Source organism: Eurosta solidaginis, chromosome 5 (assembly GCF_040869045.1).
Source record: "Eurosta solidaginis isolate ZX-2024a chromosome 5, ASM4086904v1, whole genome shotgun sequence".
Classification (NCBI taxonomy): domain Eukaryota; kingdom Metazoa; phylum Arthropoda; class Insecta; order Diptera; family Tephritidae; genus Eurosta; species Eurosta solidaginis.
The window spans coordinates 110060208-110082708 of record NC_090323.1 but is presented as its reverse complement, the minus strand read 5'-3'; the positions used below and the strand labels follow the sequence as shown (position 1 = coordinate 110082708).

The 22501-nt window shown below is 37.6% G+C and overlaps 1 protein-coding gene across 4 annotated transcripts in view; it reads right to left on the bottom strand.

Moving 5' to 3' along the window:
* Positions 1-22501, bottom strand: part of LOC137233476 (uncharacterized) — an 807788-nt gene that overhangs the window by 65454 nt on the left and 719833 nt on the right. The window contains exons 16-17 of one of the 4 annotated variants that reach the window (XM_067756517.1): positions 22431-22460; positions 21988-22359 (exon numbers count right to left, since the gene is read on the bottom strand). The exons of 2 other annotated variants lie outside the window; for them this stretch is intronic. In XM_067756517.1, the coding sequence (XP_067612618.1) occupies positions 22292-22359; positions 22431-22460 (98 nt within the window). In that variant the 3' untranslated portion in view covers positions 21988-22291. Of the gene's footprint in view, positions 1-21987; positions 22461-22501 lie in introns of those variants that run through there. One more of the 4 variants, XM_067756516.1, reaches the window with a different exon arrangement.

The window sequence follows — 22501 nt, the reverse complement described above, 5'->3', positions numbered from 1 at the left end:
TATAGCTGATAACTAACTAGTAAATTCTAGAATAGAAAAGCCTAGAAATATGCAACGAGGAAACCAGACAGTATAAAAGCAGCAACAGTTGAGGCACAATCAGTCAGTTTGATTTTAAGCAAGCTATCAGTTACGAAGTATAAGTGTTATTTTCAAGTAGTCTAATAAAGACCATTTTTGCATTATTCAATATTGGAGTTATTTATTCAACAGTTTAGTGATTCGAACATAAGTAGAAGGTTGCAAATAAGAGGTATTGTACTAAATTCGTTACAATTCTTTAGCGACTCAACCGATTGCCATTTGCGAAGAAAGGAGGAAGATGAAAGTTCAGGTGTAATCACTAAAAAAATAGGAAGAAGGGGCAAGGAAAACCAGATAATTAGTCAGAAAAGCCAGAGAGAAAGGAAGAGCGCACAGAAAATATGAGCATTCCAACAGTTTTATTTAGTGATGATTGCAGTGCTCAAAACCGTAATGTTACATTGGCCAATACATTGCAAGAAATTGCGATGAAATATAACACGACCATATATGAGAAATATTTAACTGTTGGTGATACTCAGATGGAATGTGACTCAGTACACTCAATGATCGAAAGAAAAAAGAAATCAAAAGAAATGTAGGTAATATGTTCCCGCTGATTTCGTTCGGATTGTGACAGACGCTAGAACCTCAAAGCCGTATAAAGTGTTCTATATTGATCACAGATTCTTCAAAAACTTTTCTGGAGTACAGTTTTACAAACATTGTAAATTCATACATACATAGAAATTCACAGTGAGCACGAATGTCGATGATGTCACTTATGCGATATGTGTGTATGTATTTATGAAGAACATCTTTTGTAAGAAACTAATTAATACATTTATTAAATCTGAAAAGTTCATATTTACAATTTGTGCCTGTACTCTTTCAACTTCCTGGATCTTCCGAAATTTATAACTTTTTTTGAAGTTAAATATACATATATATATTAGCTTATTTATTCATAACACATTTAAATATACCTAGACAAAGCATTGCTGCATACACACCCCCATCTATACTTGTTGACTTTTTCGTGGGTGTGAGCAGCAGTGGACAAATTTGCTTGAAAAAAAGGAACAGATGAACAAAAAGAACAACTTGTTCGTTCATCAATAAAAGAACGAAAGAACCGAATCTCTGAATTGAACGAAAAAGCAAAACTCTAAGACCAGATATTAAGGTAGGCGATCCCCAAGTAACAGATTTAAAATTCTTAAAATATAATTATTCTGATATGTACTTCAAATTAGATTATGACAACGATTGGACTATGTCCACTCAAAGAAAATCAAACATTGATATATCTAAAAATATTTCGCCTCTTTATTCTAACTCACTACCAATCCAATTAGGAAATATAAAGATCTTCAAAGCATGAAAAAGTCAATTCCTCAGGATTATCACAGCTTCTATGACAATTTAAGCTATGTCTAATTACTCATGACAAAGGTAGAAGAAAAAATTAAACTTTTGGTTTTGAAGTACTTATAAATTAAATTAAGTCTCGATTAAGTTATGTTGAACTAATTTGTTTCTGTTTTGTTTGTTTAACTATATTTTGAAGTGAAATAAATATACTCTTTATTTGCACAAAAATTGTAGACACACATATTTCTAAGTATGCAGTAACCTCGTATCTGCTGTTTGCATGCACCAAGATATGCAGGCAGTAAACTCGTAACTAACAAAATGAGCTTTTACGTTTGACTAGTCATTAGGAACCAACAAGATAAAGTAGCTAGCTATCAATTGCAATAAAACGAAAATGGACAAGCATTTAAGTAGTTAACTTTATTTTACTGAAGAAAAACAAACGTTTTTTTTTAGTTTCGGAAAAATTGTTTTATTGTAGATACGAGGTTAACGCAGAAACGGGACGATATTCGCCTTGGATCATTTTATTTGAATTCATTGTTCCTTATTAATTAAGAAAAAAAATATGCAAAGTGAGCATATAAATTTATTATATAACTTTTCTTTAATCTTTTGTTTTAATAACTTGGTGAATTGGGTGATGCAAAGTCCGTGTTAAACTGGCATCAAAAACGCCTTTTTTTAAATGACTTTTGAACAGCTAGAAAAAGTTAAATTTCGCAATTAGTTTCTTATAACTGGTAGTGATGCGCATCCGTTGATACCACTTTCGACCATATCAGACCAATTTTCGACATGAACAATAAATGGTCTAAATAGTCTTAAACGAGTAGAAAATATAAACGCGCCGGACGCCACCGCCGCCGCGCCGATATTTTTGACATTCGGCGGCGGCGGCGTATATCTCTATTCTATACAACACTCACCGGCGGAAAGGTGTTCCATCCAAACTTTGGTGCAGTTGGGAAGGCCCTTGCAGAGTTGTGAAGAGGATCAGTGATGTCATCTACCGCATACAAACAATTGGGAAACCACGAAATAGAAGGGTGGTTCATTTGGAGAGGCTAGCAGCGGTTAGATCGAGAGATTTGTCTGATCGGGACGATCAGACTTAGGTGGAGGGCAGTGTGACGAATATTAGTGACACTAAGTGATACTCCAATCACTAATCTGATACTAAGTAAATAAAGCCACAACAATAATAAAGCAAGCTACTAAACTTGTATGTTCGTAAACAAATTAATCATTGTTTGCACACATACGTGCGGGGCAACAGAGAGATACTCACAAGCGCATGTCATCATCAGCCGCTCACACATACACACGCATATGGATACATATTGCAAATATACGTGTATATAGCTAGCAAACAAGCATCATGTTCCTGAAATTACTAGAACTTAGGAGAAATGGGTAAACGAGGAAACCGAAGAGTATAAAAGCGGCACAGGCTGAGGCATCATTTGCAGTAAATTCGTTACAATACCTTTGTACTAGTGTAAACGCATATGCTTTTAACCACTCAGCCATATGAATGCCTCACTGCTCGCTTTACAATTCGTTCTCTAAGTATTGCCTTTTTTACTATTCCTTTATTCACTATTTAGGTACATACTAATTATATATGCATTTTAACCCTAATTGTGTGGAATAATTATAGGCGCGCTAAGAGCTTAGTAACATTGGATTTTTATAGTAGTGCTTTTATTAGCAGTACTTCCGCTGTTCACTATTATATCAATATTACTATCTGTATTAAATTAGCGAGACATGCTCATATTGCTTTATATAATTGCTTTTGTTGTTGATATTAGAGAAAAATTAAGTTTTTCGCTGAAGTTTCACTTGACAGACTCCGCCCTGTCTGGTGCCCCGTACAAACGGATGTTTTTTGCGATTTTTCACACACACATACACATATTTTAAGAGCAGGTTTCTATTTTTATTTAGAAATGCACTAAATACTTTATCTAAAAAAGTTATACTCTTTCATTAGTTAAGGTTTAAAAATGCAAAAAAAAAAAATTACGATTTTTCCGGTACCAACCGAATGCTCCAGTAGCAATTATTGTGAAGAGCGGGTGCAACATTATCACCTTCGCTGGGTGCTTCAATGCTGCCTCCGTTTAAGAGGGCATAAAAGACTTCCCTCTAGAATCTGAGCACTCTCTGAAAATGGGTTACCAGGTCGCCCTTTTCGTTCTGACAGATATTTGACCCCGGCTTAAATTCTTCCAACTTACTTCGAATTTTTGGTACCATTTTAATTTTTTCCTATACCCTATGCCGTATATTTCGATCGGATGACAACTACGAAGGTTTGTGAATCTTTTAATGTTTAAACTTTGAGCTGGATATGAAAACATTTCGGGAAACAGCGAAGTCGATCGATTATTAATATCTGAAATTGCTGCATAAATGTATTTTTACATATATTGGCAAGTACATTTTTTCATCGCCAAATACATGGAAAAAGCGTAAATGCTACAGATCTTTAATTACATGTGTATTTTTAATTTTTATACAGAAAGTAGGCGTGGTAATGAAACAATTTTGTGATTCTTATGGTGATTCTATAATCTACTCCTGAATGTAAATTTATTTTAAAATTGAATATTCAAACAATCACGTTACAATACTAACATCTAAAAAATTTATAAAATATGTTACAGAAAACGATCAAGCTACTCGACAGGTACTGACAATTACTTCAAGGAAAACGAACACTTTACAGATTAGGAGTGATTTAGGTATTGTATTATATTTATTACAACTCGGCCCTAACCTGACAATCAATCGACCGTGATTGACTCAGGCGAGAAATCATTGCTCTCATCCAAATACTCATATTCAGTTCATTCAATATCATTACATTGGAAATTAATAAATTCGTCTTCTTTACTTATAGAGCTGTTGCCTTCCTCTCTCAGATTCTCACTACATGGATTGGATTGCATCCAACGTAGAAGTCTGCTCGAGTCAATGACGGTGTTATAAGGAATCTGAGTGACCCGACAATTCTCTATATCAGTCATCACGTAACGGTCGTGCCCTAATCTACATTTTTAATTACAAAAAATTATCTAGCTTCAAATTTAAGAGCAGGTTTATTGGTTCGGTCGAAGTACCGCTCGTTTCTTTTTTGGAACGACTGAGTGGCTCTGTTCGCCTGTTCCCTGATTCCAGTCAAGCTTATATTTACAAACATATAGTTTTCATGAAAGTATTCAGTTATCTCATCCACAACGGTTCCCCGCTGCTCTACCCGGAACAGTTATTTACTGGGAGTCTGTTTAGTGCTACCGTGACCTGTGTTGTTTATAGCAAACTCAACATCAACAAGTCTTTTCTTCCAATTAGTATGGTCAATAGGATTAGTCAGTTTTGCTAATACACTCTTCAATGTTAGATTCACTCATTCTACTTGCCAATTTGATGGTGGGAATGAAACTGCGTTTAATATGGGAGTAATGTTATGTCTATCACTTATAATTCGTCGAGCTCTGTAAACTGTAAAATAGCTGCGTAATGCACATATTTCCTCTTTTGTACTAATGTTTACAATATATAATTTAACAAACTTAGTAAATGAATCGACGACTAGAAATACATGTCGGTGCTTTGATCTGAATGTATCTAAGGGACCAAAGTGATCAATGTGGAGAGTATCCTATGGTTCGGATTTCTTCTGAATACTACCTCTCATTACCCCTAGACTGGTCTGAATAATAAATGCACTTCAAACAATTTGCAAGGAATGTCTTAATTTTCCTTCTCATACCAGGGAACCAATAATGCTCTTAATGTGATCCGAGCATTTATCTACCGCTAAGTGTGCATAAGTCTCGTGTACTAGTTTAATTATATTGTTCTCCATATCCCTAGGTACGAAAAGCTGTCGCTTACCGTTCTCCACATGGAACAACAATCCATGCTCCATATAGAATCCCTTCACCTCATCCTATTCCAATCTTTTCCTTAACTCTTTTATCACTGGACCCTTATTTGAGTTATTTGAAGGTTCACATCTACTTCACTTTCTTCAACCGCAGCTACACATGTCAACCTGCTAAAAGCGTCCACATATGTCATTTGTTCTCCTGACAGATACCTGATCTTAAAATCAAACTCTACCAATGATAGGGACCACCGAGCAATCCCTGAATTTTTTTTATTGAGCGCTAATACTAGTGAATTACTCTCTGTTACAACAGTAAAAGGAATTCCATGAAGAAAGACTCTAAATCGTTCAAAAGCCCTAACTATCGCCAACGCTCCAGCCCGAAACTATGATAGCGTGATTCAGCATCGGTGGTGCTTCTTGAAAAATACGCCATAGGATGAAACTTTTGGTCTGTCTTCTTCTGAAGCAAGACAGCTCCATTTCCATACGCACCAGCATCTGTGTGCAACTTGGTTTTAGGACTCGGGTCGAAAATACTTAAAACAGGTGATTCTGCCAGTCAATTCTTAAAAGTTCTGAAAGCCTCTTTACATTCAGTTGTCCACTCAAACCTGATATTTTTTCCTAACCAAGGCGACCGCCGTGGTGTGATGGTAGCGTGCCCGCCTACCTTACCGAAGGTCCTCGGTTCACGCCCCGGGCAACCCAACATCAAAATTATTGAAAAAGTTTTTCAATTAGAAGAAAATTTTTCTAACGGGGTCACCCCTCGGCAGTGTTTGGCAAGCACTCCGAGCATACCCTGCCATGAAAAGCTCTCAGTGAAAACTCATCTGCCTTGCAGATGCCATTCGGAGTCGGCATAAAACAAGTAGATCCCGTCCACCCAATTTGTAACAAAAATTAAAGCGGAGCACGGCGCAATTTGGAAAAGAAGCCCGGCCTAAGATCTCTTCGGAGGTTATCGAGCCTTACATTTATTTATTTTATTTTAATCGACTGATTAGCTTATCTATTATGGTATAAACCTCCTAAAATATGAAAACAAACCAAGGCACCGTTGTACTTCTTTTGCAGTGCATGGTTCCTTATGGCATCTAATAGCTTCCATCTGCATCTGGCTGGGTCGTATTCCTAAATACTTACTTTGTAGCCTACAGGAGTTGGAATACTCCTGATATGCAAACTTACATTTATCAAAATTTAATTTAAATCCGCCTTCAGCAAGTAGCTTTAGAACACGCCGCAAAACTTCGAAATGCTCTTCGGTGGTCTCTGTAGCAACTAGAATATAATTTAAACTAGCGGCACCCCGGTGTGCTTCGCTACACCAATAGAAATATTGGAAAAAGAATAAAATATCATAGAATTTTTTCAATCTTGATTTCAATTCTTAATCCAAAACATTTGGAGACACTACACTTTTCGTTTTTCCATCTGGGATATGAATAAACAAACAATTTGAAATGCCTACTCTGGAACAGGCAACGTATAGCTGTCCGTGCGAAAAGCACGGTTCCTCCAAATTCAATCCGCATACTCGAAGCGTTTGTCCTTGCGCCTTGCTGACTGACATAGCAAATGAAAGGCGCACTGGAAATTGCAAACGCTTGAATTCAAATGGCATGTCTGTTGGTATCAGTGGGATTCGCGGTATAAGCACAATTTCACCTTTCGCTTTGCTGGTCAGTATTGTTGCTTCAATTAAATTCGTCATCAACTTTTTTAAATTCAGTCTTGTTCCATTACACAATTTTGGTACATTTAAATTCCGTAATAAAATTACTGATGAGCCGACCTTCAATTTGAAACAATGCGGTGGCATACTAGACGGTTCCAATGAATTCAAAAATTCAACTGGATAATTCACTGCGTCATCTTGATTCATTGCGCTATACACTTGTCTGTTATCACCACACCTCGCAATTTTTTCAAAATGTGATGATTGATTTCATTAACATGTACATTTTTTGGTGCCAGTATTGCGCGTTCTCTCAACCAATCGTGATTCATGTAATTTTTAACAATATTTGGAAACACTCGTTCAACTAATTCTTCTTTTGATTGAATAATTGTACAAAAATTGTTTGGCAATGTAATCAAACCATTTGTTTTGGCGACTGGAATTTTGCCATTTCCGATCTCTAATAATTGCTTCGAGTACTGCTCTGCAGACTGATCATTGTGCAACTGAACACGCATGTTTATGTGTAATGTTAATTTTTTTACGTATCGACACAAAAGGGAAGACTTCAAACATGCATTGATCTCATCTGCCGGTGTTGATCGTGGAATAACGGGCAATGTTTGTCGAAAGTCACCTGACAATAAAACTAAAGCACCACCAAAAAGCCTTCGGTTTCCACGTAAAGCTTGAATCGTTCGATTTAATGCTTCCAATGATTTTTTGTTTGCCATTGTACACTCATCCCATCGAATGACCGCTGCTTGTTGCAAAACTTTTGCTATCGCTGAATTTTTGGATAAAGCTGAATGAGCTGTTCGTCCTCCATCCAATAAAGTTGCAACAATTCCAGAAGAAGCGAGTGCCAAAGCAATTTTCTGTTGCGATCGAATAAAATCAATGAAATCACAAATGTTTTTCCGGTGCCGCCAGGTGCATCCAAAAAATATAATCCAGTACTGCCCCAACGCTTTATTGGCAATAGCAAGACACATATCTTCAATTATTATCAAAGCTTCATTGTACATTTCCAATGTAATCAGCAAATCAGGATCCATTGCTATACGACGCATCCGAATGAAAATATCTTCAGTGATGTAATCTTTATATTTATTCCACAACTCAATTGGATTCGATGGCATGCATGTTGAAATTATAATCGAAAATAGCATTCGTATATGCTGTGGATGTGATGAAATCGATGCATCATGAAGTGTTGCGTCCCAATGAGTGTCATCTTCTAACAAATGCAAGAGCTGACATGCTTCGCGATATGTCTGATAAAAATGACCGTGAACTGTTCTTAAATCCTGAAATGATTTTGGTCCTCGAACGTTTACCAACAACATTCGCACATATAAAAATTCAGCATTGTTGGGGTGTACCGTATACATCCTGCCCTAGGCAACTGTTTGGAAAATACCTGGATGACCATCAACTGGTGTTCCTTGTTTACGCCGTTGAAATTTTTTCGATGATGCATTCCAGGTGTAATATTGCGGTACATCAACATATATAAAATTTCTGGCAAATGTGTCGATTTCACACAATTGAAAAAAAGCAGTTAAAGTAGTTGCTGGTGGTTGTGCTGCTCTCTGCTGTACATTCTCAGTAGTGAAATAAACTCGTTGACCATGATTGCCAAATGGAAAACAACAGGATGTTTGATATTGAGTGATTTCATCATTTCTATTTTCACCATCTACTCTAAAAACAGCCATATCACTTCCTTTATTCACATATTTACAAACGTATTTGATAGACTTTACTGAGTTACAATACTCAACATTTATGTGAGCCTGAAAAGCTTTTGACTGTATCGATGAATATGGCACGACCCAACGATTGTCAACTTCGATGTCTTAATTGCGCACTCTTATTATCGCCGTTTTACCATTATTTTCAAATTATCGACGTCGATACAATGGATATCCGTCATTGCCTGTTATGGTATCGGAAATTAATGCTCTCAAATAATTCTGGATCGATGGTTTGATCAGGTATTTCGGCTGATATGACGCTATCAATCTCGTCCGGTGTTATTTTACGTACCAGCCATATCAATATGTACGTGTGGCAAACCTCTTTTTTGCCATTCAATCGAGTACATCCAACATTGTAACTTTCCTAATCAATTTGTGGATCGTAATTAAAAGCAACACGATATCTATTTTCTAGAACACGACGTCGTATTTATCTTGGTCGTGCTGGATTTCTTTGTCGCTGTGGTTCTGCAGATCTATTTCGTGTATGTCGTTCACGTCGTATTTCATTTTGTTGTAACAGGTCATCAATAATTTGCGCTCTTCTTTGAAGTAACATTCTGTTAGCACTACGCGTACGTCGACCGATACTTTGACGTCTGTCTCGAGGCATTTTCTTCAAGAGAAAGGAAAAAAATTCACTAAAACTCCATGTTCAACGCAAGAAATTTAATTTAAGAAAAGCACATGTGCAAACAAAAAATGCACAGTCGAAAGACACCACACAATAAAATACGTGCGCATGATTAGATACAGTTGAAATCACTAAATGTATTCTGTAAAATGAACGAAGAAAGAAGATTTGAAAAAATAAATTTGAAGAGAAAAACATGATACATCACCACAATTTTCTACTATGTTTTTGTTCAACGATACGACATACTTACAGAAGGAATTCCCAATGTATTATAAATATTGATATGTATTCAATTGAAAATGAAGAAATACTCAATTATGAATAGAAAACTACATAAATATTGAACACACGTTTTGATTCACCATAGTTCATAACAAAAAGACCTAATGCCAATATACACCAAAAGTACGATGCGACAGATATGCTGTGTTGTGGTGTACCTCTTTCCATTGTATCTGAAAAATCCCCATTGCCAAAATGGCAGCCATGTTCATTGTTCATACTCTTGTTTAAGAAAACTCGATCAGATGCAGATGAATCAGTACAACATATCATAAATACATTTCTTCATTACTTTTTAAAAAATTTTGTTGGCACAGTTGTGTAATGAAGAGATATTGTAAATTTTCAGTAAGGAAGCGACCATTTGAAAAGAACCAGTTGAAATTTGCGGAATGTCGGGTTTTGATTTGGAGAAATCTAAAATATTGACCGAAATAATACATCAGCGCTTCGTCGTAAAAAATGCGATGAACTCGATACTCTTGAATTCTTGTTGCCAAAATCCCAGCCAAAAGTGAATTTGCCGATGCGAAATGGATGACATCTTCATCAGAATGCAGTCGGTCAGCAATTTCCAAGATTATTTCAACGGTATTCATGGTTGTTTCTGAAGAAAATCAACGCAATTCTATTAAAATCTTGTTTCTTTGACACAACAAAATCACACTTAATAAATTTAGTGGGACATTACTCACCAAATATAAGCACAGCATATACCAAATTTACTTAAATCCAGTTCATTTATTTTTTTTTTCACAGTTTTTATGAAAAAAAAAAAAAACAAAACAAAAAAAATGACTTTTTTTTGGGTTGGTTTTCACTTGAGAAATGCCGAACGTCAAATTATAGCTCTAGAAACGTCAATTCCATTGAATAATGCAAAATGGAAATAAGCACCACCTATTCCATTTCATGAAATAAAGCAAATATGCAAATAAGCCCCATCTATTGGTATGAAACGTAGCCATAGCTTGGTGTGATATATCTAATGAACCGCTCGACCAAATTCAATCAAACAGAAACCATCTACATGATAGCCCAAATGTACCGTACAAATTTGGTTGAATTTGGTGGAGCCGGTCTCAAGTTATAAAGTAACGCCAAAAATGTGCACTTATTTTTATATATATAGATAAACTACCACTTCTCCACGACTAGCCAATGGCTCTAGTACTAGAATTACCAGTCTTTGAAAAACAGCAGGAGCATTGGCCAGTTCAAACGGTACAAAGTTATATTCATATTGACCCATTCGTGTTACGAAAGCTGTAATAGGTATTGAGTTTACATGCATCGGCATTTGATGATATCCGTTCCGCAAATCTAATGTACTAAAGTATTTTTTCCCCGATATATAAGTTAAGCAATCCTGGATTAAAGGTAAAGGAATCTATCCTTTTTAGTTATCTTATTGAATTCTCGATAGTCCACACAAATAAGCAACATCCCTTTTCCTAGCGACGCATACGAAGACTCACAGGGTTTTATAATTCCGACATAATAAAGTATCGATTATTTCTTATACCTCAATCTTTTTCTTTTTTTAGCTCGGCCTAACATCTCTTCGGAGGTTATCGCGCCTTACATTTATTTTTTTATTTACATTATTTTTCATTAAATGATAGTCTGCGCGGAACGCTATTCACAGGAATGTAATTTTTTAATGAAGTCTTCATAAAATACCTATCCACTCGTTTACCTTCCTCGACTTCCACGGGATGGCGAGTACCGAAGAAGATTTAACGATGAGCTGGCTAGGCCATGTTATGCAATGATATGAATTTTATCGAAAGATGATGCCCCGGTCAAGAAAGTGTTTCTATCGGAACCCGCCTATGGAAGCACAGGTAGAGGGCGGTCCCCACTCCGCTGGAAGGACCAGGTGGAGAACGATTTAAACTCCCTTGGTGTGACCAGTTTGCGCCGGTTGGCAGAGAGAAGGGGCGACTGGCGTGCCTTGTTGGACGGCCATAACCATTTAAGATAATCCGGTTGTCGTGTGTATATTATCCTATGAAGGCATACTAAAGTTTTACAGTTTAAAAGATTCTCGAAGGTAATACCAAAAATGAGTTTGGAAACATGAGATGTTCTGTCAAATCGTCGTATACAAAATATATACATCTATAGGAGTACTATTAAAAGCCACATTTAATTCACGTCTACTGGTAACGTCTGTATTAAATATGATTTAGCCAGAAGCATTCTGGTTCCAGTGGAATGAACCATTGGCTACACCATAAACTTCTTAACATCCCGTATATTTTGCCGGTTGTAATGATAATGTGATCATTCCAGTGAAGGTGTTTATTAAATGTGACACCATGATTTTTTACTTTATCCATGTATTAAATTTTAGACTCACCCAAAACTAAATCGGGAAAAGATGTTACAATTTGTGTTTTTTGGTGACCAATATATATTTGGATTTGCTTGGATTGGGACATAAACCGTTAATTGCAGCCCAAGTTCTTACACTGTCCAAGTCAACATTAATTTTGCCTACACAATCATGAATCTCTGATGCTTTATAGCTTATATAGAGTTGTACATCGTCAGCGTACATTTGAACATTGCATTGTGTTGTAACTGACTCGGAAGATCATTTGCATAAGCATTATACAGTTATGGACCTAAAATAGATCCTTGAGGTACACATCTTGTTAAGTCGACACTACTAGTAATTTTATTACCATGGAAAGCCTATTGTGATCTGCCTCTTAAATAAGAAGTCATCAGTTTCGCAGATGTAGGCGAAAAATTAAATAAATTGATTAATTTTAATATCAGAATTTCACTATTAACGGTATCAAAAGCCTTTGAGTGGTCCAAGAGAATAATAAAAGCTATTTATCATTATCAATTCGTGATCTTAAATATTCCGTAACATCAATCAAAGCAGTTATACAACTACATATGTTGTGGTCGAAAGCCAGATTGTTTGGCTGTAAGCAATTTGTTATCCAGAATATATTTACTTATGCATTAAGCTTTCAAGTATCTTAGACAGAAAGGGAAGTATAGCAATTGACTTAAACTGATTTTCTGTTTTGGGCATAGGTACGATTTTAGCATGCTTCCATTGAGTGGGATATGGGCGATTCTCGGTAAACTGTACAATTTCACAAGCGGATTTGGAATGAAAATTTTTCTCGGATAGAAATTGTCCGGATTTATTTTTGTTATCATTATGTAATAAAAAAGCTAAATTTTCCACCATTCTACTACAACTGTAATGAAAAAAAAGTTATTCATAAATATGTAGAACAGGGTGACTACTTAATGCTGATGTTAACTATTTAGTATATAAATTGTTTTGTCGGACTAAATTAGACTTTTTATGTGCTTTTATGTTTGATTCAAGGTTCTGGGTGTTGGTTAACATAATTTCGAAATCAAAGTTATAAAATGGCCAAATTAAAATTGCCACGTAACTGACATACAAATGCATACCACGCAACTGACATTTCGACTTTACGTGCTGAATACGACGCTTGTACTTAAAGTATTTTTATATTCTATACCTTCATTTTTTCGTCTCAATGAAACCTTTCAGGATATAAAATAATCGGTATGATAAACTTATTTGTTTTCTTGTAATAACATACCACGTAACTGACCTGTTTTTTTTTACATCGTCGTTTTCCCCACTTTACTGCTATGCAAAACACTCAAGTGTCATTAACACCGAAACTTGTAAACACAAAAATGTCAGTGCGATCGTCCTCTGTCATACTCTATCTTTTGCAGTGTCAAATTATCCATCAGATGGTGATAATAACAGCATAATGGAAAGCGAGCGAAATTGTTCAAAACTGATGGACAGGATTCGATACGTAATTTATGTCTCGAAATCACCTTTTTTCATCACAAATCTATTCGTAAATAAAAGTTTTAACGAAAGACAATAAAATCATGCCAATTTTTCGAGATTTGAAAAACGTTGTTGAGGACATGCCACGTAACTGACATTTAGGGTATATAGTATAATCTCATACACGTTCTATTCAAATATTTGACTGTTTATGCATGTGTTATATTTAAACACATCAAAACTAACAAAATAACATCAAACTTGTACAGTCAATTATTGATTTTCCTGCCAATAACACCAATGGACACAAATTGTACAGAGACAGAATTAAACAGGTGGGTGATATATGGTATAATAGTAGGAAATAAAATTTTTATAAATGTTTATGGACTCCATCACAGCCAATAGCATTGGACTTAATGCTTAGAAAACTTTGAAATATTTCAGTTTCTGTGAAACATCTAAAACAAAATGAATTTTGATCATTTACACTGGCATCGTTCTTGTAATAAGCAATATCAGCCGTAGACGTTCGTAAATTTGCTGTTTAAATCATTAACATCTAAATAATCTGAACTATCAAGTGTTTTTCCAATAATTCCAACATTACGTATTTTACTCAATCTCGCCTTACTATCTAAGCAATTTTTAAATTTGGTTTTATAGTATAATGTTTTGGCAATTATAATGCTTGTGTTGACTTTATTTCTTATTGTGCAGAGAGCAGAATGTAGTTCAGAGGTTTAAAACCTCTTCCATCTTGCGTAAGCTATATTACGTTGTTCAATTAAACATTTAATTTCAGGTGGAAACCATTTTTTCCGTTGTGGGTTGTATAGCAGCGCCAAATCTCCTTAACGAAAACCTTCCGAATTAATTGCTTTATTGTATCTGGCTTTCATTTTGTCACTCATAATCTTGGTTCGTTGTATTACAAGATCGTGTATTCCCCTGATCTCTTCCTCCAAGATACCAGTGGATTTCTTGGCATTTCCTTCCGCATCGGCATTTATCCCAAACTTCAAATCAGCTGGCAGTCGAAGGTCATTACTGAAAATTACCTTTGCGGGGGTTTGGCCCGTTGTCTCATGCACTGCCGATCGGTAAGCCTTATTCTTGATGGCTGATGATATGTGTGTATCCCACTCTTTATGGAACTTGTCCACTACTTCCATTAAGTGCTCCTCCAAGGTTCTTTTGAAACGTTCCACCATACCATCGGACTGAGGATGCAGTGCAGTTGTTCGTGTTTTTCGAATGCCCAATGCCTTACACATTTCTTGGAACACAGCTGATTCTAAATTTCTCCCTTGGTCAGTATGTAACTCCATTGGTACACCATACCTTGCAACCCAATTGTTTATAAACACTACTGCTACTGTTTCCGCTTCTTGATTTGGGATTGGGTATACCTCTGGCCATTTGCTGAAATAATCCATAACCACCAGTACATATTTGTTTCCGCGGTTGCTAGCAGGAAATGGACCTGCGACATCCATAACGATCATTTCAAATTGTGCACCTGTGTTATACTGCTTCATCTGACCGTGACTTCGTATTTTGGGCCCTTTCGCTCTGCTGAAAACCTCGCAATTGGCAATCCACGCAGTGAACGACTGCCGGCGCTTGTGGCAAAGACAAAGAAGTCCTTGTATCTACTTATAAAGCATTTGGCCAGCCGCTTGTGTTCAACGCGTCTCCAATTTTGTAGTACTTTTTTTTACTTGCCAACACGGAGATACGTAATGTAATGCGTCTTCACATAACACCAACCATCAATTTCGTCAGAATAAGATCTCTCTTAGAAAGAGAGCAATAGCCAGAGATGTAATGCAGGTGGAAAATGTAAATAAAATAAATTTCCTGGGTGTCTGCTTTAATTCCAAGTAGCAAGAAAAAACAAGTGTTAGAAAGACCACATCAAGGTCACTGGAACTACAGTTGTACAGTTGTGAAGATACATCGTACCAATAGAATCTCTGCTTAATTTTCTCGAGCGTCTTCGTGATTCCCAGATGATCTCCACTTGGGTCATTATGTAGCTCGTTGAGAACATTAGGAATCCTTTTCCTGGGAACAGCTATCAGTTTGATCTTACATTGAGCATCTTCACTATCTCATACTCGATGCAAATAACCGGATACCAACTCAAAACTGTTGCACTGTGCCCAATACTAATACGCAATAGGACTCTCCGCTTATATCTCCTCTCTATTTGGTATTTCGTTTCGTTCGAGCCCTTGCATAGCATGTGACAGATCTGTATCTTCTTCCAACGCTGCGTGATCTGTCCTGACGCGGAATCGCTACAGGTAGAGGTACTTGTGAAAATTTTTAATGTACTCCACCAATGCCAATAGCTCTCTCTATGTAACGCAATAGTTCCTCTCTGGTTTTCCAATTGATCGGCTGTAATATGCAACTACCTTCTCCTGTTCATCGACCAATTGTGATAAAACGCCTCCTATAGCATGTCCGCTCGCATCTGTATCTAGAATAAACGTTGCTCCTGGAATCGGATAGGCCAACATTGGGACAGTGCACAAACGGTATTTAATGTTTGGAAAGCCACTTCTTGCTCCTTCTTCCATTCAAAAGCTTAATTTTTTCTTGTAAGCTCGTGGAGGCTATGGGCTACGCTGGCAAAGTTTGGTACAAATCGGCGGTACTGTGTGCATAGCCCAAGGAAACTTCTCAAGTCATGCAGGTTCTGTAGTCTTGGCCAATCCTTTACAGCTTCTATCTTTTCATTCGCAGTGCAGATGCACTCTGTCGCTACTTTGTGACACAAATAATGTACTTCCTTTTTAAACAGAGAACACTTTTTGGGACTAATTAGGGTAATTAAACATTTTTTGAATGATGTACATACAAAAATAAATATGTATATATATATATATTTATGTGTATGTAGTGAATAAATTATAGTAATAATAATGAAATTTATAAAAAAATTTGTTTACCAGCACCAGCTATTCTTTGGAAAACTTCCTCCAAGTTCTTCAGATGTTCTTTCCCAATACGATGATGTCGTCGAGGTACACTAAGCATGTTTTCCAATGTAGTCCTTTCAGTACCTGATCAATTAGTCTCTCAAAAGTAGCTGGTGCATTACATAATGCAAAGCTCATTACTGTAAACTGCCAAAGACCATCTCCGACACTGAAGGCTGTTTTCTCCTTGTCTTCCTCCTTCACCTCCACTTGCCAGTAGCCGCTTTTCAAGTCCAGTGTGGAAAACCATTTCGTACCAGATAGCGAGTATAGGGTATCGTCAATTCTTGGCAATGGGTAGCTATCCTTTTTCGTAGCGTTGTTCAACTTGCGTTAGTCCACGCAAAACATCATTTTTCCATCTTTCTTCTTCACAAGTATCACCGGTGTGCTCCATAGATTGGTTGATGGTTCAATGACGCCGCTGTCGCTCATTTCTTGTATGATTTGATTCACAACTTCCCGCTTCGCCTGTGGAACACTACGAGGAGCTTCACGGATCGGCCTCGCATCTCCAGTGTCAATTTGATGTTTCAAAACGTTGGTGCGGCCTGGTTTGGAACCATCCTGGTCAAATATGTTTGCGTGTTTTAGGAGCAGTTGATTTGCCCGAAGCTGATAGTCTTCCTCTAGTCCCTCCGTCCATGCCATGATGTCATCTGAAAGATCAATCTTGCTAGTCAAAACGTTTTCCTGGAGCTGTTCACAACTGATTATTACTTCAGCCTCTTGGCATCTTCCCAGTACTCTTACCGGAATACGTCCCTCTTGTTTAGTCATAGCCAGGGGTTTTCCCACAAGCACATTCGGTGTTGATTTGTTTGCTGCCTCGACAACCAACAATTTGTTTGTCCCAAAGTCTCCATCAATCTTTGCCCAGATTACTGCCTCCGATTTTGGTAGTATTTGCTGATTCTCCACCACCAGCGCTCGTTTACTGCTGCAGCCTTTCTCGTAGCCGAAATTAAGTTCTTATATCGCATCGTCTTGCTTTGCATCTCGATCTTGATGCCTTGTTCGTTTAAGAAGTCCACTCCAATTATGATTTCATCAACAATCTCTGCCACTATGAAATTGTGTACTACCGTGACGTTCCTAATCGCGACTTCACATGCTACTTCTCCTAGAACCTGGGTGTCTTCTCCAGTAGCTGTACGCAATCTTTCTCCATGCAATGGTCTTATCTTCTTGTTGACTAAACCCGATCGAATGATGGAATGAAATGCACCCGTATCTACTATCAGTAAACGTTCCTCTCCATCCACATGTCCTCAGACAGTAAGATTGTTCGACCTTCATCCAATTTGCAAGAAAGAGATTATGGGGCATTCAATTGAGGGAGCCAGCTGTCGCCCCTTGCGGCTGACTCGCTTTAGTTTAACGGACTTAGAGATTTGCTCATCTCCTTCAGCTTTGCGTTTACGGCCACTCACATTGTTGGAACTATTAGGACCGGTGCTGCAATGACGTGCAATGTGACCTGGGTTGCCGTACTTGACAAATTTCATAACACCGGCATTTTTCTGTTGTGATCCCTTCAGTGATTCTGAAATTGGGTCTACCCAATCTGGCCTTTCTAGCTGCACACGATGAGCTTTGTATGCTGGTTTACTCAATAGTGAGGCAGTTTCCTGAGTCAATGCTTGTGATACCGTTTCTGCGAATGTTGGCTTTGGGTCTGCGTATGTGGCTCGCTTCGTTTCGGCGTCGCGTATGCCATTTAAAAAGCTCTGAATTTTTACCCTTTCGGTGTATTCCACGGGTGCATCGGCATTTGCTAGATGGGCCAGCCTTTCGGCATCCGACGCGAACTCCTGCAAAGTCCATTAGATTTTTGGTAACGGTTTTGCAACTCAATTTGGTATATCTGTTTCCTATGCTCGCTTCCGTAACGTCTCTCCACAGCGGCCATAAATTGAGCCACATTTGCATCGTGCGCTTCCAATTTTGATGATACCTGTTCCAAAATTTGACATGCCGAGATCACAGATATACGTGCCTCTTGCGCGTCCAGTTGAGATGCCATATATGTCTTTTGGTCTTCCAGTTGAGATGACACCTGCGACGTCATTTCTGAAATACGTGCCTCCTGTGATCCTAGCTGGGATGCCATATATGTCTTCTGTTCATCCAGTTGTGTTCCATCTATCGGTTGATATTTGTGACGGTATTGGCTTCAGCACTGATAGTATCACCTTAGTGTCAACACTTGCCAATGGATCGGAATCTCTATCTTCCCCTCCGTTGTAGTCGCTGACTCTTCAACATCAGGATGAAAAGTGTGTTGATCAACGTTGATTCTTTCCGATTCCATAGCTTCCCTTAGTCGAGTTTGTAGCTCAGATTTATTGCCAGTAGTATTTAATCCACGTGCTTTCAACTCCTTTTTCAGTTGCTGAATCTTCAATTCACTCACCTTTGCCATGTGTTGTTGTGCAAAAGCAAGGATCCTGACAACATCAGATGAAACGGTTCTGGGAGTTTCGAGAGAAAAGTTCTTCGAAAGATTTATGGACCTCTACGCGTTGGCGGTGGCGAGTACCGAAAAAGATTTAACAATGAGTACGAGCTATACGCAGACATCAACATAGTCCAGCGAATTAAAACGCAGCGGCTGCGCTGGCTGGGCCATGTTATGCGATCGAAAATGACGCTCCGGCCAATAAAGTGTTTCTATCGGAACCCGCCTATGGAAGCACAGGTAGAGGGCGGCCCACACTCCGTTGGAAGGACCAGGTGGAAAACAATTTAAACTCCCTTCGTGTGACCAATTGGCGCCGGTTGGCAGAGAGAAGGAGCGACTGGCGCGCCTTGTTGGACGGCCATAACCGTTTAAACGGTTAAGCGCTAATTAAGTACGTAAGTTCTGGCTTTTTTCCATATTAACAACTAGTATTTTAACACGGCGATATGCTACGAAATATCAATAGCCAGTCTCTGCATCAGCATCATACAAACTAGTCATTATATACACCAGGATCGTACCAGATGCCATACTAGTCAGTATATGCATCAGAGCCACACTATTCAACATGATAGTCAGCCGAGGCAGAGGCTAGGATTGGCATACTAGGATTATAAACACCAATATCCTAGCGATTGGCATAATAGTTATTTTATGCAACATTACGTTGATAACAGCGTTAACCGGGCGCGACCAAGCGAAGATATTTACCGACTCAGTGTGGACTAGGCTTAGGGCCTGCTAATGTTTATCTGGATTAGCCGGCTGAGTTGGTAAGTGCCGTAGTGATGTTTCCTTATCGCAATGTGAGGCGGGGCTAGATCATGTAGTTGTTTGCTGGGATTCCCCGCTTTGTGACAATTCAGTAAAACCTCCTTTAAGTTGAGCTCCTTCGCCTCACTAAGTAGGTGGTGTTCAGGGGGTAAGTAATTCTAAGTGCAGTTTTTGGCACGCCTGCAGCATTTTCCAGTGTGTTATTTTTAAACCAGCCGACCAAACCGATGACGCGTATCACATGAGCAGTAGACTAATTGTTTTGTAAGTTATGCTGCCCGCAAGCGACTTGAGGACCACTTGTTGTGGCTTTGTACTTGAAATACGATTTTGAAGGCATGCTCCATGAAGGTGAGAGTGTAATCGAATGCCACCCCTGAGATCCTTGGGTGACTGACAGTTGGTAGCGAAACGCCATCGACGTCAATGTCAACAGCATTTTGTCAGCCGCTTGATCAAGGTGTTATAAAAAACTTTAAATTTATGTACAAATCGTTATTTTTAAAACATATTTTGGTAAGGATGGAAGATTCAAATTCTGCTATGGAATTATCAAAATCAGTAAATTTGTTAGACGTTGTTTATTTTATACACAAGGCGTGGGAACAAGTGAGTCCACAGACAATACAAAATTGTTTTATTAAAGCTGAAATGTTACCTGTTTTCCAAGAATCGCTGGCCATCTCGTCTGAAGTTGAAATAGAAAATGATATTGCTGACAAGATTACTTATAAAGAGGCTTACTTAGCTATAAAAAACTAAAGGATTTTACTTTAAATCACAGCGACCTTAGGGGTGTTGAACTGCTAACTGACATTCAACTATATCTTCAAGATATTGAAATTAAAGGAACAACTCGCGAAGCGAAATTTTCTGACTTTTTTAAATTATTTTGAATATTTTGTACACAAAACCTCCTAACTCAGTCTGATTGGTATGTATTAATATTCTTGTTTTGGAAATAAAACGGTTTAATAATTCATCAATTATACTTTTCTCATAAGCGGACACCTCTCATAAGCGGACAAATTTGGCAGTCTCTTAGGTGTCCGTTTAAGAGAGAGTACACTGGTGTACTCTCTCCTAACGGACACCTCTCATAAACGGACAATTTTTTCAGTACCAAAAAAACCCTTAAGCATTTTTTAAGTTTTTCCCTTTTGAGCGGGCAACCCTCCCATAACAGGACGCGGACACTTGCTTTTTACCCCAAAGGGCTTTTTAATTTCCCTTAACCGGACAACTTACAACACATTTTCTCATTTACTCTTTACCATATTCGTACAGCTGTTGATTATTCACTAATAAGTGCATGGGTGTAGGGGAATCCCCTAAATACGAAGAACCTGTTTTCAATACAGTAAAAAACATAAAAATGTATGTACCTATTGCATACACGTAGTTAGTATCTTCTTGTGTGTGTACGTACGTGAATCGCAATGCCTAAAGTAGTGTTGAGTATTAAAGACAAAGTTAATGTCATTGAAATACATAAGAAAGAAAAACTATGTGTACGAGAGTTGGCAAAGAAATGTAAGATCAGCAAAACGCAAGCTGCTAGCATTATCAAAAACAAAGATCAAATTAAATATTGATAAACTAAAATTAAAATGATTAAATTTTAATATTGATAAATTGTGCTACGAATGGTTTGTGTAGGCTCGAAATAAGAGCATTCCTCTGTCAGGCACACTTATAAGGAGCAAAGCTAAAGAAATTGCAGCGAGACTCAATTACGACGATTTTAGTGCATCATCCGGCTGGCTGGAAAGGTTCAAAAAACGTCACAACATAACTTTCCGTATAATTTCTGGAGAAGCCGGTAGTGTAAACCAAGATGACGTCAAAAGTTTTTGCGCAAAAGTACTATATTTGATTGAAGGATATGATTCACAAAATATTTATAATGCAGATGAGACTGGCTTATTCTTCCGTGCACTACCCGATAAAACATTTGCATTAAAAGGTGAAAAATGCACGGGTGGAAAACTGGCTAAAGATAGACTCACGATTTTACACTGCGTCAATATGGCTGGAGAAAAAGAACGCCTTTTTGTTATTGGAAATTATGCAAGGCATAGAGCGTTTCGCAACATTAATTTGAACAATTTACCAGTTACATGGCGGTCAAACAAAAAGGCTTGGATGACATCTGATTTGATGACAGATTTTCTCGTGCAGTTCGATAGAAAAATGAAACTTCAAGAACGAAACGTCGTGTTATTTCTAGATAATGCAGCTTCCCATCCTCGTGATGAATGTTAAAGTAATTTTTCTCCCAGCAAATACAACAGCATTTTGTCAGCCGCTTGATCAAGGTGTTATAAAAAACTTTAAACTTATGTACAAATCGTTATTTTTAAAACATATTTTGGTACGGATGGAAGATTCAAATTCTGCTATGGAATTATTAAAATCAATAAATTTGTTAGACGTTGTTTATTTTATACACAAGGCGTGGGAAGAAGTGAGTCCACAGACAATACAAAATTGTTTTATTAAAGCTGGGTTTGTGAAAACCGATTTGCCCAATGATGAAAGCGGGTGGACTGCAGAAGATGAGCTTCCTTTATCAACACTTGCCCAGTTCTCTAGAGTTATTAATCGATTTCAGAGCGAAATCCAAATTGACGTGGAGGACTATATTAATTTAGATAATGAAATCTCTATTAATGATGAAGACGTGGAAAATATCAATACTGAAATGTTACCTGTTTTCCAAGAATCGCTGGCCATCTCGTCTGAAGATGAAATAGAAAATGATATTGCTGACAAGATTACT